Source organism: Mustela nivalis, assembly GCF_964662115.1.
Source record: "Mustela nivalis genome assembly, chromosome: 6".
NCBI classification, from domain to species: domain Eukaryota; kingdom Metazoa; phylum Chordata; class Mammalia; order Carnivora; family Mustelidae; genus Mustela; species Mustela nivalis.
In genome coordinates this window covers 99,720,602-99,738,677 of record NC_139025.1, presented here as the reverse complement: position 1 = coordinate 99,738,677, position 18,076 = coordinate 99,720,602, and the positions used below count along the sequence as shown (strand labels likewise).

The following is an 18,076-nucleotide window of genomic DNA, read 5'->3' as shown; positions in this document are numbered from 1 at the left end:
GTCTAAAAATGAGTTTCTCTTTGTTGTTGTTTTGTTTTGTTTTTAGAGAGATTGAGAGAGCAGAATGTGAGGGGCAGAGGGAGAGGGAGAGAGAGAATCTCCAGCAGGCTTCACGCCCAGCACGGAGCCCAACATGGGGCTCAATCTCATGACACTGAAATCATGACCTGAGCTGAAATCAAGAGTCAGCTGCTTGACTGACTGAGCCACCCAGGCGCCCCTAAAAATAACTTTCTTTTATAAAACATGACTCATTGTAACAACAGGGAAATAGTTACAAACACATAGATTTTCTTTCTTCTCTCCTTGGTTATGAAGACTGTATATTTGATTTCTCCAAATTTTAAAAAGAATAGCAATATTATCGATCGTTGGAAATGTTATGTATAAAGAAGTTTGAGATCGCACTGAAATTATATTTCTACCTTAAAATGAAATTTTTTAAAGATATTATTTATTTATTTATCAGAGAGAGCACAGCAGGGGGAGTGTCAGGCAGAGGCAGAGAGAGAAAGAGGCTCCACTGAGCAAGGAGCCCCATGTGGGGCTCTACCCTAGAACCCTGGGACCATGACCCCAAACCAAAGGCAGATGCTTAACCAACTCAGCCCCCCAGGCATCCTGAAATTATCTTAATACAGTTTATTTCATAATACCACTATGGGAAATGCCATTTTATCTTGGGTTAGAATACTAAGCTTAAAAGAATGTGTTTTCTTCATCCAAAGGATTAAGGCACTAGATGTGCTTTCAAAAATAAGATGAGTAGAGTAAATTACACTTGCGAAATTCATAGAGCTCAGACTTTGTAGAAATGCTTAGAGTTAAAATCATATTCTTTTAACCTTCCTTTTCAGGGATATTAAGTATGATTGAACGAGGACTGATTCCACCAACAGCAAGGATTACCTTTCAGAATCCACCCATTGTACCAAGAGCAGCTCCTCTGCATAATTTTGATGAAGCACATAAGATCCCAACTGCTGGTAAGACAGTCTTGCCTGAACGCTTAAGTGGGGATACACAGGAATTACCTCCCACCAAAATCTAGTCTCCCAGTATCCAACTTGTATATGCAATCATAGGACAAGATGACAGCTGTAACAGTTCTGAGTTTCACTTGACTGAATAAAGTAACTTTAGTCTCTTCATCGAATACTGACATACGGCCTGTTGGGTTAGAAGGTTGGTATTTTCAGGGGACTCGCAGCTTGGTTGGGAAAACAAGACAGACAGAACAAAGATAAATAACAATACAAAGAAGCATAGCATAAAAACCCAATGGATGTTGAAGTCTAGTGCTACAGGGGTTCAAAGGGACAGTTGTGGAGGGGGGAGATAATAGACTTCAAAGAAGAGCCTAGATGAAATCAGGTGTTCAAGAAAAGTGCCAACATGGGACTCTACTACTTGTGGAAACTCAGGCAAGCCATTTCCTTTGTCTGGGCTCCAGCTTCCCCAGTTGTAAAATAAAGTGGTTGGGGCGAAATGAATTCATCTGTTCAACAAATATTTGTTGAATGCATGCTTTATCAAAGGTAGCATTTAAGGGCTGGGGATCCAACAGAGAATAGAATAACTCAGACAACATTTCTGCCTCCATGGTGCTTACATTCCAATGGGAGAAACAGATAACAAGCAGGTGAGTAAATGAGAATTTGAGCTAGTGTTAAGTTCTAGAGATAAAACAACACGAATGAGAGAATGATAAGGAAGTAGTCATTTTGCTTGTGAGGGAAGGGTCGGGAATGCCTCTCAGAACATGCATAATGCTTGAGTTGAGGTGAGTTGAGGTACAAACGATCAGAAGAAGCCAGTCATGAAAAGATCTAGGGAAAAGCATTCTAGATATAGGCCAGCACAGATACAAGGGCCTAAGGACTAAAGAGGGAATGAGCAAGGGTGGTATAGCTGGAGAGCCAAAAGCCAGGGAGAGAAGGGAGGAGATGAGGCTGGAAAATAGAGGGCAATGACATGACATAGCCTGGAGCAGAGACTACGAGTTGTCCTCAGTTTTCATTCTTCCCTATTTCCACAGTAATGGAGCCATGAGTGGGCACATGCCAGCTTAGCTAAAGACAACATTTCCCAGGCTTCCTTCCAGCTAGCTGTGCCATGTGACCAGGTTCTGGACAAAGAGGAAGAAAGCAAAGTAGGAAGAGAAACTTCTGGGCTGAGCCTATAAGAGGAAAGGAGCATGGTCTCCCCCTTTCCTTTCCTCTCTCTGGCTAGCTGGGAGGCAGATGTGATAGGGAAGCACTTGAGAGCCACAGGGGGAACTCCATGTTCCATCTCCCAAATCCGGCAGAGCTGCCCTACCAACCTGGGACGGTCTTCCTTTCAACTCTTGGGTGAGAGAGAAATAAACTCTTAATTGGTTTAAACCACTCTATGTGTTTTAGGATCTTTCCCTGTAAACATATTTTACTATAGCAGAACTAACATGAACGAGCAAACCATGATGAGGAGTTGGATTTAACTAAGTATAATAAGAGCCCACTAAAAGATTTAAACAAGAGGTTGATATATTACCAATTCCTCACAAATTTTTCCAGAAAATAGAAAAGAGAAGACACTCCTCAGACCATCTTACCTGATTACCATTCACCCTGATATCACAACTAAAGACATTAGAAGACAAGAAAACCACAGTCTGTTTTCCTTCATGAAAATACATATAAAAATCCTCCACAAAATATTAACAAATTGAATTCCATAATATAAAAAAAGAATAATATATCATGACCAGGTAGGGTTTATCCTAAGAATACAAGACTGTTTTGACACTTAAAAAAATCAATCAATGTAGTGCTGTGAAGTGTGTAAACCTGGCGATTCACACACCTGTACCCCTGGGGATAAAAATATATTATATGTTTATAAAAAATTAAAAAATTAAAAATTAAAAAAATCAATCAATGTAAATCATCATATCAATAGACTAAAGAAGAAGAACCATATGACCATCTCCATCTTAATACATAAAAATAAAATAAAATGCAACATCCATTCAACAATAATACTTAAAAAAAAAACAAAACCCTAAGCAAACTAAAAATAAAAGGGAACTTTCTCAGCCTGATACAGGGCATCCACCGCTAAAATCATACTTAATAGTGAAAGACCAACTGCATTCTCTATAATTATGATCAGGAACAAGGCAAGGACATCCACTCTTACCACACATATTCAATATTGTATGGAAAGTCCTAGCCAATACAATGAGGTAAGAAAAAGAACAAAAAATAAAGAAATTAAACTGTCTCTCTTTAGGAACAGAATGATTACTACATAGAAAATTTGCAAGATCTAAAAAAAAGATAATAGAATAAATAAGAAAGTTTAGCACAGTTTCAGGATACCAAATTAACATATAAAATATAATTGAATTTCTATGCACTAGAAATGAACAATTGGAAATTGGATTTTAAAAAACAATGCCAGGGTGTCTGGCTGGCTCAATCAATAGAACATGTGAATTTTGATCTCAGGGTCACGAGTTTGAGCTCCACGTGTAGTGTATACTTAAAACAACAACAACAACAAAAACAATGCCATTAAAATAATACCAAATAATTAAATACTTAGGCAGAAAACTAAAAAAAGATGTGCAAGATCTGAATATTAAAACTCCAAAATGCTAACTAAAAAAAAATTCAAGTAAGACCTAAATAAATGGAAAGTTAGGCCATGGTCACAGATTCAAAGACTCAATATTGTTATGTTAATCATCCCAAAGTTGTCTATATACTCAATGCACTCCAAATCAAGATCAAAAGAATATTTTTATAGAAATTGACAGGCCAATTCTAAAATTTATATGGAAAAGCAAAGATGGTACAATAGCCAAAAGAATTTTGAAAAAGAAAAGTAACATTGGAGGACTCATGTTATCTGAGTTAGGATAAAGTTATAGCTATCAGAACAGTGTGGTATTAGCAAACTGATAAATACAGAGATCCACAGAGCAGAAAAGAGAGTTCAGGAGTACATCTACACATGTGGTCAATTGATTTTCAACAAGGACACAAAGTCAATTTAATGGAGAAAGAATAGTCTTTTCAACAAATGGTGCTGGAACAACTGAAGATAGACGTATAGAGAACTTTGACCCATCCCTTGCACTACGTATAACAATTTACTCAAAATGGATCATAGAGCTAAATGTGAAGTCTGAAACTAAGAACTTTTACAAGAAAACAAAGGGGGAAAATTTTTGTTTCCTTGGGTTAGGCAAAGATTTTTTAGTTACTGTAAATCCATAAAAGTAAAAAATGGGTTCATTGGACTGCATCAAAATTTAAAACTTCTACTCTTTTAAAGACAGTATTAAGCAAATGAAAAGAAAAGCTACAGATTCAGAATTCATATTTAAAGACACATACTCAATAAAGAATTTTTGTCCAGAATATATAAAAATCTCTCAAAACTCAATAAGAAAATAAGCAATCCAATAACCTAATAGACAAAGGATTAAAGTAGAAATTTTACCAAAGATGACATATGGGTGGTAGATACATAAGTGAAAGCATGCTTAACATCATTAGTTACTAGTGGAGTATATATTAAAACAAATCTTAATATATTTAAGATAATTGAAAAATGCTTGAGACACCTTGGTGTCTCAGCACTGGTTAGGCATCTGCCTTCAGCTCAGGTCATGAGCCTAGGATCCTGGAATTGAGCCCCACATCAGGCCCCCTGCTCATAATTGAAATCATACCATGCTTCTTTTCTAATCACAATGGTATGAAACTAGAAATCAATTACATTAAAAAATAAAAATCCTATGATCATCTCCATATGTGAGAAAATTTAAAAATCATGTAATGCAACTCAACATTAATAATGGGGCAGACCTCTGAGCCAAGTAGAAGTATAAGAGGATTTTCTGACCCTGATTATTGCCTTCAGCCAAATCCCCAGAACCAATATTCTTAGTAGGCACACTTTAGGAGCGTTCTATCTTGCCATTAAAAGCAGAGACAGTTCAATAATGACCACTACTGCCACCATCACTGAACACGTCCTTGAGGCCCTAGCACACACAGTAAGACAAAGAATGGAATGGAGACAAAGAGGGAGGGAGAAAGGGGCATCGGCCAGGAATGTATGGACCTAATATCAGAAAACCTAACTTACCAGTGATTTAACCAATGAGAGGGGTTCATTTGTTTCACAAGTTGGAAATCAGGGAGTAGGCAGCGTAGGGCTGGTGGTACTCAATGGAAGAATCGAAATAGCTCTCTTTCTGTTTTATCTTCTTTGGATGTTTGAGCTCAACCTCATGCTTGCCACCTCCTGGTTCTGTGATGGCTCCTACAGATCTGGGCCTTAATGTACACGTTCGAGGCAGAAAGAGGGGAATACAGTAGTTACCAGTTTCTTCCCAAAAGCCCCTGGATGGACTTTCCCTTACATCTCACTGGTCATATGGCTACTGTTAGGTCTAAGAAAGGCTGAGAAAGTGAATCTCTAGGGCTAGAGTTAGGTTTAGGGTTAAGGTTAGGATTTGGGACATACTTACACCGAATTCTTACACAATAAGTTATGCTCCTTACAATCATTCATAAAAATTCTTCATTGGATATTAAATATATTTACTATTTGGGCCATACTTATGCTAAAACATTATTTGTTGTTTATCTAAAATTAAAATGTAACTGTATGTCCCCTAAAAATTTTGTTTGCTAAATCTGGTGTCCTTTGGAGCTGGGCACATTAAAAAAGAATATGTTTTAAAATTAGCAAGAAAGAAATGTTACTGGGCATGTACATAACAGGAACTAACATAGAAGCATACAGGGTTGTCCAGAAAGACAAGATTTTTTTCCCCCTGATATTTTTAACTCCGACAAAGTTTATCATACAGATATTTCCAGAAGGAAAATTGAATAGCAAAATATAGGCAGTACCTTATGATACAATTTTGTTGGAGATGCACATTCTTCAAACGTATGTATCCCAAAAAACTTAAGGCTACATGCAGTTATAATTCAGTGACAGAATTTCTGCAGGTAACTAATAAAAACTTTTTTTTTAATTTTAGATATACCATTAACTGTGGATTACCCATATGAAATTACAAATCTTTTAGATTTTTATCTACCAAATTTCATTAAAATTTTACTAAAATTCTTTCAAAATTATGCCTACTCAAAAACTTGTCAGCTGCTGTTCTGTTTCAATGTAAGAACTTAACCATAAATCTCACACTCATCTGCAGGAACCTGATAGTTTAACCAACAGTACACTGAGCCTTCACAGGGAATAACAGGGCTTTACGGGTGAATCTGTGGATTTCAAGTAGCCCAAGTGCCGGGTGTGGAGCGGTCTTCAGATGTGGGAGGACGTAGTCCAAGTGAACAACAGGGTAGGAGAGCATAGAGGTCAAGGCAAAACTTACAGGTTTAAAATGGAGTCTTCAGGGGCGCCTGGGTGGCTCAGTGGGTTAAGCCTCTGCCTTCGGCTCTGGTCATGGTCCCAGGGTCCTGGGCTCAAGCCCTGCATTGGGCTCTCTGCTCAGCAGGGAGCCTGCTTCCCTTCCTCTCTCTCTCTGCCTGCCTCGCTGCCTACTTGTGATTTCTGTCAAATAAATAAATAAAATCTAAGAAAAAAAAAAAAAAGGGAGTCTTCACACAGTCTAGGCAACTGCCAGGCTCCAGGAAGGAATGAGCCAAGAAAACAGAAAACCAGGTCAAACCAGCTTGCTCCAAGAGGCAACCAACAAATGCCTTCTGTGGAGATAGATTTTATTATTAGTAGATTCTGGAATTCCTACTACTTTTTAAGAGATGGCCGGAGAGATTGCTTGTGGCCCACCTGTGAAATGTGAACTGGGTCCAAACTGTGCACTGGTGTGCTGTCTTTGATCGGGGTCTGTCCATTCTTTCTCAGATGAAATGGACAGAAAAGGGGTTGGACTCAGGGAGTTGAAAGAAGCCTCACTTCTTTGACTCAATTTACTATTTAAATAAACTATTTTTGTTTTCTTTCTTGGAAAGAGTAGTATATGGATTTTTCACCCCTGAGAATGTCACACTTGAGCTATCTGTAAAGGGCAGTTGGATTTGCTGCTAGGTGACAGGAGAGATGTGATTTCTCTCCCAAGCATTGTCTAGCAGGGAGGCCTACCACCTATGGACCAGATGTGTTCTCTAAACATTGTTGCTCTGAGATTTAATTAATTTCATAAATGATATTTCCTGTGTTTTTTCACTTGTATTATTTCTCCCAGCCCATTTAAATTCTTCAAAATCATCTTTTTTACTGACCACACAATAGTCTCCCATGTGCAGTTATATTAACTTCCTTATTAAATGAACTTGGGAATATGGCTATTTGAAGAGATCTTATAGCAGAAATTTTGTGAGGATTTTATTTATTTTACTCGAGAGAGAGACAGAGAGACAGAGCACAAGCAGGGGGAGGGACAGAGGGAGAGGGATAAGCAGACTCCCCACAAAGCATGGAGCCAGGACCCCAAGATCATGACCTGAGCCAAAGGCAGACTCTTAGCCAGTTGAGCCACCCAGGGAGACCACACAAAACGTTTTATATGACAAATATTACTCTTTAATGCGCTTGCTTTTAAGATGTGCCTTTCTGTCTGGGGAGTGTGCACAAAATGAGTGGACCTTCCATTCTGAAGGAACAGTTGCCATCCCATGCTTTGGGCTTTCCTTTTGAAATCAATGATCACAAATGTTTCATTGAATTGATACAGGCAAGACAATAGTGAACAGTGACAGAGCCATTTGACTTTTAAGTGGCAGACCCAATAGTATCCACCCAGTGACTCAGCCTTTTTCTGGAAGAGGTAACAACACCCCACCTCCATCCACAGCCCCTTTGGCTACACTTCCAAAACCACAGCTGATTCCCGTGGAAGCAAAGAAGTTCTCTTCCAAGAAACAAAGATCAAAGGTATTCATACTTCTTCTTTTTTTTTTTTTTTTAAGATTATTTATTTATTTATGTGAGAGAGAGAGAGAGAGAGAGCTCACATGAGTGGAGGCAGGGGCAGAGCGAGAAGCAGAGACTCACCCCTGAGCAGGGAGCCCAATGCTGGGTTAGATCCCAGGACCCTGAGATCAGGATCCGAGCCCGAGGCAGACGCTTAACCCACTGAGCCACCCAGGCGCCCCTCATGCTTTTAACTAACCGAAGAAAATTGTTAAATACAATATTCTCAGTGAGATGTTTAGTAATATGCACATATGACAGAGTTGTAACTTTCATATAGAAATAAATACTATTCTGGCTGCTGGGAAGCATTTGATTTTTAAAGGGGGATTGCTGTTTGTACCTCAATGTACGGCATGGCAAACTTTTTCATGACAGTATCCACGGGGTCTTAAAAAATTCAATCATGTCACATTGTGACTAAATGACTGGGCCATCCTATATTACTAACAGGGTCAAGAGTCCCAAATATGATAGCTATTGCTTTATATCCAAATTCATGTTGCACAGGGTATGAGGTTTTACTCTATGAGGTTTTACTCTACTTCATTGTCTTTAAGCATAGGATAAAAAGCAAGCTCTCCAGCTTTGCAAAGATATTCTAATGAGGAAAGGGAAGAAATTCGGTCTTCTCTAACATTAGGGCCTCACAGTACAACATAATTAATTCTTCTGGAGATTGTCCAGGTTTAAAGGTGCTGGACTTTTGAAGCTTGCTTTCTTAGGTTTATAAGCCACAGAGTTGTGATAATTGAAACTTTTCACCAGAAAAAGGAGACAGCTGGCAGGGTGTTTTTCTGAGCTTACCCTATGTGGTCATATTTATAGCTGCTCCGTTAAAAAAATTTTAAAAAAGCAAGGTAGAAAGAGAAATGGAAGAGTGGCAGAGAAGAAATGAATTCTACTGTCTCTTCGTAGTATATTGTTACCTGCTCTTCCCAGACCTTCTTAACACCCACATCTTCCTCAAGATGCTTTCCCTGCATTTGCAGCCCTGGTGGGCTGTGTCCCCTTAAGAGATTTCCAAGCTGTTTATGTAGCAGCGTGTCATGTGACACCCCAGTTGCCATGGCAAATATTTGTGTTTCATGAAAAATGTGGGTAAAAAAAAAAAAAAACTGATGTAAATGGCCAAGTCCCTAGACAAACAGGCCTTCGGGCTAGTGTTTGGCCTGCACCACGATTGTTTCAAATTCAGCTGTTTAACAGGCTGTGCGAAGGCCACGGGCTAATGTGCATAATGGGAACAGGCGGGGGCACCTGTTTTGATTCTCACCATGTTTGAGCTCTCAAGTCCCACAGTGTTATAGACAACAGATCTACAGGTAATACAAACATCACTAGGTTTTCTGCGGTAATCGATCTGAATCCGAAAAAAATGTTTTGTTTTAATAAAGACACTTTTGGAGGGCTAATTAGCCCTGCCTTTAATATCCTCTCTGCTGACTTCACGAAGCTTTCCCCTAGTGCTGGGGCAGTCGTATATAAAGACTCTTTCCTGTGGTCTCGAATTGGTACGTTTCTGAATCGGCTGTTCAATGGTAAATGTAATTATTCCTATGCTCTGTGAAAAACATCCTAGCATGGAAGTGAAAAGGCTCACCGAAACCCTGATGGAGCCAGAACAGACCTTAGGTCAGCGTCCACCATTGGATGGCGCGGTGCCACACGGAGAAGCCCTTTCTTGGAAATACTCCTTTCAGTAACCCCTAGAAGTGGGACTTGGCATCTGACTATAGTTGTTGTTGTAAATATTTACTTTGTCAAACTCTCTCTTCAAATCAAACAGGGCTCTTGGCAAGCAAGGCAGCATCGTCTGGGGTGGGAAAGGTCTTTCTAATTATTAGCTCCTGCCTGCATAGAAAGAGGGAACAGGCTGGCCCAGCGGGGGAAGCTGGGGGAAGGAGGTGGGGGGAGGCTCTGTGCTATTTGTTTTGTAACATTGCCCATGAGAGTCATTTTGATTTAAACTGTGTCTCATTCTTCATTGTAGGGGAAAGGCAAAAGGTCAAGAGGACATCATGATAAGAAGGTCTGTAATTTGTGTGACTAGTTGAAATTTGGGGTTTGTCACCTGATGTCCCTTCCTTTTGCTGCAGGGCAAAAGTATGGGAGGCTGGTGACAGCTGGAGACTGCAGCGAAAGTTCTTTTGCTCTTCTTTTATAAAAGAAATTAGATCATGCCTTCAGAAAAAAAAAAAAAAAAAAAAGGTTCATTTAAAGTGAAAAACCTTCCCTACCCCCTTCAGTTAGGATTGAATTACTTCCCAGGCTTCAACCCAGAAATGTGATTTAACATCCTCAAAATCTGGCTGAATCACAATGGTCTTCAACCTCAATCTAGGATCCTCATCTTTTGAAAGTCCACTTGAAAAGGAATAAAATGCGAAAAAAAATTCACTTGGCCCCCAGCATGTGCATACGTGTGTGTGCGCGTGCACGCGCATTTATACACACGTACACACGCACACACGCTGCATAAATGAGGTCACTGGTAAGGGTATGGGACTCAGAACGAAGCTGCCTAAAACCAATAAGGTAACAAAAACTTTGGGGGAATGACATCGTTCCCACAGACAAGTACGTGCCTGTAAAGAACATTCCACTGGGTCATGCGTGAGTCATAAATGTTCTGTACTTGAAGCAGGGAAGAGCTGGATTCTTCTCTTACTAATAGAGGAATTTTGAGCAAGTCACTGAAATTCTCGGTGCCTCAGTTCCTCCTCTGATAAATGGAGACAATAGCTCTTCTCCTAGAAGTTTGCTATATTAGCGCTGTTAATGTGTGTGGAAATACTCTGGAATTATAAAGCACTTATCAGAATTCACTGGCCTATTTTTAAAAACATCTTCTAGGCCTCTGTTCCTTTGGGGATCTTATCAGAAAGAATTTCACAGTGAGCTTAGCCACCCCTGTTCAAGGAAAAAGAGTCCACCTTTTGGGTCTCCTTGTACTTCTGCAAGAGTGGGACTAGACAGAGCTGTACTTAAAACAATGACTGCATACGGGACTTCGGCACCGAGACAGGTTGCTCCTGTGTAAACTAATCAATGCACTCAGAACCTTCCTCCTGCTTCCCTTGACTTCTTGCTTGGGGGAAATTGTGAGCTTGCTTCTACACTTTAAAAAGGATGTGCTTTAAGAACAGTAGGCATGATGTATCTGGAAGATTTAGAACAGCGAAAGGTGATTGAGGCTGTTCTTAGAACATGACAGGAAGCCCCTTCCGCACACCCCCGAATGCTCACAGCAGCCCTAGAACCTCCGTACTGTCATTGTCCCCAGGCCCACACAGTTGGTCAAAGGGTGCAGGGGATCCAGATGACAGAATGAGTCTCCAGAGTCCCCACACGGGGGGGACACAAGGTTATGAACTCTTCCACATGAGCTGGTTTTCCAAATGTTACCACCACTAGGATGATAACTACTACTGATTACTACAACCACTGCCACTACTACTAACTACTAGCACCTTGTACGTATCACGTGCTTACTCTGTGCCCTCCACGGTTCCTATGCTTTATTAGCTCACCTCATTTGACAACATCTCTGTGCAGTAGGTACTATTATTATTCCCATTTTCATGGAAGGACCCAAATATGAAGAAGTTAAGGTCAACTACCTAGTAAGTGACAGAGCCAGCCTACAGAACAGGGCCATGCAGCAGCCAGAGCCCCAAAGCATTAGAGAGTTTTTAAACTTCCAATCATTTCTGGTGGAAATCTTTCTAAAAGATCCCATCTCTCTGCCTCCCTGATATAACTAACATCTTCTCTCCCCAGTACCACATAGGCAGAGAGCCCGTTTCTGGTCATTTTTCATTTGTTTCCTTCATACTCAGGACACTGCTTGTCACCTCTGCTGTCATGTCTGCTTTTGCTGGCTCTGACTTTAAGAGACTTTTCTGTCTTCTAGCTCATTAACCAAGCAACCAAGACTCAAGAAGTGGAAGGATAAAGTGGAGACAGGCCCTGCACAAGGATCCAAGGAATAAGATAATCCCCATGGTAGATTTTGTAGTTATTTCAGAAATCTAAGGCCAGTCTTTTCAGGGCTCTAGTTCACATGTGGTTAAAGTTGCTAAAACTGCCTCTTTCAGGAAATATATCTTTTTATTATCTCAAGGCAGTCATGTTAACTATGTGAAGATCCACTTAATTTCAATGAATATTTTGATAATAAAAAATCTTTTTTATGGGTAAAACAAGCAAACAAATATATTTACTGGACATAAGGGTCCAGGTTAATTCATGAGTATGTTTGCTTCTGGAAATGGAGGAGGGAAAAGAAAGGGCTAAAAAGAAATAGGAAGACAGGGGCGCCTGGGTGGCTCAGTGGGTTGGGCCTCTGCCTTCGGCTCAGGTCATGATCCCAGGGGCCTGGGATCGAGTCCCGCATGGGGCTCTCTGCTCAGCGGGGAGCCTGCTTCTCCTCATCTCTTTCTCTGTCTGTCTCTCTGCCTATTTGTGATCTCTCTCTCTGTCAAATAAATAAATAAAATCTTTGAAAAAAAAAAATAGGAAGACAATTTCAATTGTACCTTATGTGCTTTTAAAAAAATTTTCAACACATATATAAATAATTTAAATATATCTAAATCTTATAAATAATTATAAATATATAAAATATACTATATTTTAAAATGTAAAATGTATTTTACATTTATATATTTAATGTAAATATGAATTTATATTAATATATATTACATGTATTATTTACATATATAATATATATTGATATATATTACATATATTTACATTAATATCTTAATGTAAATATAAATTTACATTATGTAAATATAAATTTATATTTATATTAATATATATTTATATTTATATTGTAATAATATAAATATATATTTTTAAATATATATTTTTAAATATATATATTTGTCTTCTTTGCTTTGGAGATATATATATCTCACACATACATCATAAATATTTTATATTATCTAATGTTATTTACTTCATCTTCATGTAGATTCCTCTGGTTTAAACTACTGGACTTTTGTAGCTTGCTTTCTTACATTTATGAGCCACAGATATATATAATATACATATACATATATATGTGTGTGTGTGTATATATAAATACACGTGTGTGTGTATATATATGTATGTACATATGTATATATACATATATATATAAATACACACACACACATATACACACATATAGCAAAGAAGATAAAAGATTAACATATGCCCATGGTAGTTTTTTATAGTATTTTTCTGTACTTCCCTGTATTTTCAAAACTATTTTCCAAATTAGAGAAAAAACAAATAAAAGAAAATCCTATTTCAAAAGATATACCTCTCCATAAAATCTCCTTTGCTGCACAAAGAACAGGTTTGGGTGACAAACTTTAGTGTCAATTATGGAGTCTTGCTTTTCTTAGTCATTGTTACATTGTTACTTTCTTTAGTATTTCCCCAGTGTATTACTCTTGATCCTTTTGTTAAAAAATCGTGATTATTTTCTAGGTGAGTCAGCTGAACTATTTTAAAGAAGCAACATGTGTGACAGTGACACTGTCCCTGTCCAGTCTCATTTCCTCCCATCTGTAGAAGGAGGGGATTAGACCAGCACGGTTTTTTACAAAACATCCATAGCCCCTACAACGCTCACCCTAAGACCCCCAGGAAAAGGAAACAAGTGGAAGTTCCCAGTAGGTGGGGCTCTAGACCCCTCACACCTCCAGCAGCTGTGTTAACTGTGCCCCTCTTCATAATCAGATTATATTGTTTCCGAACAAAGTGTTCCAGGTTTGAAAATATATACTTTGAAAACCACCAGGTGATATCTAGCAGCAGTTTTAGCTTTAATGTGACCTACCTATTGAAGGAAATAAGCCCACTTCTTTATTTCTGTTTACTGAAGTGTAATTAACCTACAGTGTTAGGTTAGTTTCAGGTCTTCAATAGGCTGATTCAAGAATGCTCTAAGTACTCAGTGCTCATCCCAAGTGTACCCTTAATCCCCTTCACCTATTTCACCCAACCCCCACACATCTACACCTCCCCTCTGGCAACCACAAGTTTGTTCTCTGTATTCAAGAATCTGGCTTTTTGTGTCTCTTTTTTTTCTTTGTCATTTTCACTTAGCATGATACCTTCTAGATTTGCACACATTGTTGCAAGTGGCAAGATCTTGTTCTTTTTTACGGCCCAGTAATATTCCTGTGTGTGTGTGTGTGTGTGTGTGTACACTGCATCTTCTTTATCCATTCATCTGTGAATGGACACTTGGGCTGTTTCCATATCTTGACTATTGTAAATAATGTTGCTATAAACATGGGGGAGGGGGCTTGTATCTTTTCAAATTGTGGTTTTGTTCTCTTTGAGTAAATACCCGTAGTGGAATTACTGGATCATATGGTAATTATGTTTTTAAAATTTTTGAAGAAATTCCATACTGTTTACCTCTTGGCTGCACCAGTTTGCATTCCCACCGTCAGTGTAAGAGGGTTCCTTTTTCTCCACATCCTAACAATTGTTATTTGTTTTATTTTTAACTTTAGCCATTCTGGCAGGTGCAAGGTGATATGTCATTGCAGGGTTTTTTGTGCATTTCCTTGATGATTAGTGATGTTGAGCTTTGTTTCATGTGTCTGTTGACCATCTGTATGTCTTCTAGAAGAGAACATAGGCAGAATTTGACACCAGCCATGGAAACATTTTTCTAGAAATGTCTCCTCTGGCAAGGGAAACAAAACTAAATTAAACCATTGAGACTACACAAAAATAAAAAGGTTTACACAGCAAAGAAAACCATCAACAAAACAAAAAGGCAATCTATTGATATGGGAGAAGGTATTTACGAGTAATCTATCCAAAAAGAGGTTAGTATGTGAAATATATAAAGAACTTCTACAACTCAACATCAAAAAACCAATTAATCCAATTTTAAAAAGGGCAGAGGACATGAGTAGGTATTTTTTCATATCAACCTACTTCTTGAAGAGCAGAGAGTGCCTGCCTGGTGGTCTTTGTGCCCAGCACAGCACAGTCTCCTTTTTTGTCTTGTCCTGAAGGGTCACAGAGAGGGCAGGTGGTACTTTGGCAAGAATTGGAGTTCTCCAGCCTGAAGGTTCAAGAGGAGATTCAGAAGGAATTCTAGGGCTGTTCTTTCCTCTTTTAGACTCACTTTGTTTCACAAAACCTCATTTAATTTACCTTCTTAAGGGAAGAAAAGAAAAAAATCCAAAACCAGAAACCTGTGGCATCATTTAAAACCATTTCCATTTTCTCTAATTCATTAGCAGCTGCTACCCTCACCTATGCATTTTTGACATGAGACTTTCAAAGTGAATGAAAATTACACAGTTTTATGTGTAAAACAATCTTTTTTTTTCTTGTATGAAGTAATCGAGAAAAAAATACTCATAAAATCGTCTTTATTTGTCTTCATGGCACCTAAGTATACACTTCTATTGCTTGGGACTAACAATTTTACTTAGTAATATTAAAGTGAAACTTAGAAAAAAGTTTAAGTTACCAGTAAGCCACAAAATTACCTTAATTTTTTTTTTTTTTACTTTATCTCTTTCATTCATTACACTGTGGCCTGATACTTCATAGAAAATCTGAAAGTTTCAAAAAGGAGAAAAAAATGCCTAAATACACACACACACACAATCCTATAATATCATATCCCTTTGGCATTATTTAAACTTTGGCATGGCCCTTTGTTGATATCATCCAATATATTCAACTGCGACCCATCACTTGTCTCCTAACAATTTATCATAAGCCTTTATATATATGACTTTAAAAGTCTTCATAGAACATTTCATAGAACATAATAATATGTCTTGAAGATATACCATAATTTTCTTAGTTACTATCCTATGGTTTGACATTAAATCATAAATGTCAGATTATTAACTATTCTCATTATTAATAAATAATTAAATAATTTCCTGTTATAAATAAAACTGCCATGAACATCCTCCATATTTGTACATAAATATTTATATTTAAGCTACTTCTTAGCAGTAGAATTCCTTAGTCAAGGGTATGGACATTTTCAGTAGTCTGTTAGTGCTTCAAAACTCAAGCTATTAGTTTGCAAATAACTTGTATGATCATAGTAGAGTTTTATGCTATAAACCCAGCCCCAGGTAGCTGTCAGTTTCATTCATACATTCATTCAACTAATCCTCACTGACCTTTAACCATGTGCCAGGCAGTGTATTAGACCTTGGGGATGTAGCAGTGAACAAAACAAACCAAGTCTTTGCCCTCTTGGGACTTACATTCTAGTGAGAAAGGCAGATATTTAATAAAACGGTCAAGCAGTGATAAGTGCTATGAATGAAAATAAAGCAGCATCCTTATGCAGGTTTAAAGGAGGTGACAAGGTGGGGTGTTGTGAGAATTTTGCAAGTATCTCTTAGCCATGTGGGATCAACAGACTTGTTATACACACATTTTCCTCAGGAAAAGCACAAGGTCAAGCTTTACTTTGGTGATAATAGAGGTCCTTTTGGAGGCTCACTCTTCTTGCTTTACCACACAGGGAAAAACGATGATGTGCCTTTTCTCAGAAATCTAGGAATCCGGGCTGTTTTCACTTCCCACCTGCCAGGTTCCCTGTACGCATCCCAGGCAGGTTCCACCCATCAGTCCTAATTGCTCCAAGCGATTGTCCTTCCCTATGTCGCATTCTTTCTTTTTGAAAATATTAAAAAGGGAGCAGAAAAGATGAAATCAATGCAGCAATAAAATAAGTCTCTAGAAAAGGCAGTATCACATTTGGCTGAAAACGTATTTCATCTCTCTCAAAAATCTTCCTGATTTGTTCTGTTTGATCTTCAACCAGAATTTGATTCAATGTGTGTTTTTGTTCCAAAGGAATACATCGAGGGGTAGGATTTTTTTTTTTTTCCTCCTCAGAAAGTGTTTCAGAATTGAGGAAGATTCATTTGAATAAAGATACCTTTCAAAGCAATTGCAGAAATTAGCCCTAGAAAATTGCTGCTGAACTGAGTGGCCTTTACACACAATTCTCTTCCTTTATATAAATGTCTCTCTGCTCAGTGAGTTCTCTATTTTTGCCTTTTATCCTCTTTATAAAGCTTAGGGACTCTGACTCTCACTTTTAATTGACACTTATGGCTTAAATGCAGTGTCTAGGTCCTAGGAACTGAGAACTGTTTTGTTGATCTCAGTTTTGCTGTTGTTTTGTTTGACTGGAATATCACTCTCTGGGGTTCTCTCCCCATGACCACCTTCACATGGAGTTGGTATAAGCAGCTATTCCTTTACTATGGAGTGTAGGTTTCTAGAAAAGCTTCCTATTTAAAAAAAGAGAAGAGGGAAAATCCCCAGGTCTTTTTCATGGTACACGAGGTGATGCTATTGGAGATGTTTGCCTTCGATGTGCTGGCTCTGCTAACTCCAGGGGTTTATTAAATAACAGAGAGCATTTCGTAAGGGGTGACACTTTCTCAGAGAGACATTGGGTATCAAAATCAGAAGCACCCTGAATGACCCCCTCCTGCAAAATAATACCCCACCAGACTTGTGAGAAGTGACTTCCCAAGGCCATGTAGTAGGGCGGTAACAGCTAGATCCTAGGTCTTCTCACTTCAAATCCATCCCTTTCCCACCATGCCATGGTTCATCACCATGTTCACAGGGTAAGTTTAACAGATTGCTTTCCAAATAAGAAGGAAACGGCAGGCCAGGGCCAGGTTAGCTCTGATGGAGGAAGTGGTAAAAGGAAGATTGAAGGAGGAGAGGCCAGCTTGGTATGGGGCCATATGGGGAGTTCTGGACAGTTAGAGCTGTCGGCATGGATGGTATGGGGGAGGGGAAGGGCAACTAGCTGTGTGATCATGGGCAAATCACTTTACCTCTCTGAGTCTGAGTTTCCTATCTATGGTGATAACCACACCGACCGGAGCTAAGTCACTGTGAAAGGTTCTTTACGCATGTTAGGATCTTCACAGCAACTTTCCTCATTGTTAGAGATGAGAAACATTTAAGTGTAGAGGATGTGGTCTTAGCCGGGACTGCCATAGCAAAATACCATAGGCTGTGGCTTTAACAGCAAACATTTACTTCTCACAGTTCTGGAGGCTGTAAGTGCAAGATCAGGATGCCA

General features: G+C 38.7%; 1 protein-coding gene and 1 long non-coding RNA gene across 14 annotated transcripts in view; one reads left to right on the top strand and one right to left on the bottom strand.

Annotated features, from left to right (window-relative positions):
* The window catches only part of LOC309867884, a 44,605-nt gene extending 35,643 nt beyond the window's left edge, over positions 1–8,962 (bottom strand). For 2 of the 3 annotated variants that reach the window (XR_014313371.1, XR_014313372.1), the window contains exon 1: positions 8,895–8,962. This is a non-coding gene — a long non-coding RNA (uncharacterized lncRNA). Of the gene's footprint in view, positions 1–6,406; positions 6,547–8,894 lie in introns of those variants that run through there. The other variant, XR_014313373.1, reaches the window with a different exon arrangement.
* IQCH (IQ motif containing H) overlaps positions 1–18,076 on the top strand; it is a 191,303-nt gene that overhangs the window by 66,914 nt on the left and 106,313 nt on the right. For 8 of the 11 annotated variants that reach the window (XM_082736986.1, XM_082736985.1, XM_082736980.1 and 5 more), the window contains 3 exons: positions 858–986; positions 7,847–7,926; positions 9,959–9,997. In XM_082736986.1, the coding sequence (XP_082593112.1) occupies positions 858–986; positions 7,847–7,926; positions 9,959–9,997 (248 nt within the window). Of the gene's footprint in view, positions 1–857; positions 987–7,846; positions 7,927–9,958; positions 9,998–18,076 lie in introns of those variants that run through there. The other 3 variants (XM_082736981.1, XM_082736990.1, XM_082736984.1) reach the window with 3 other exon arrangements.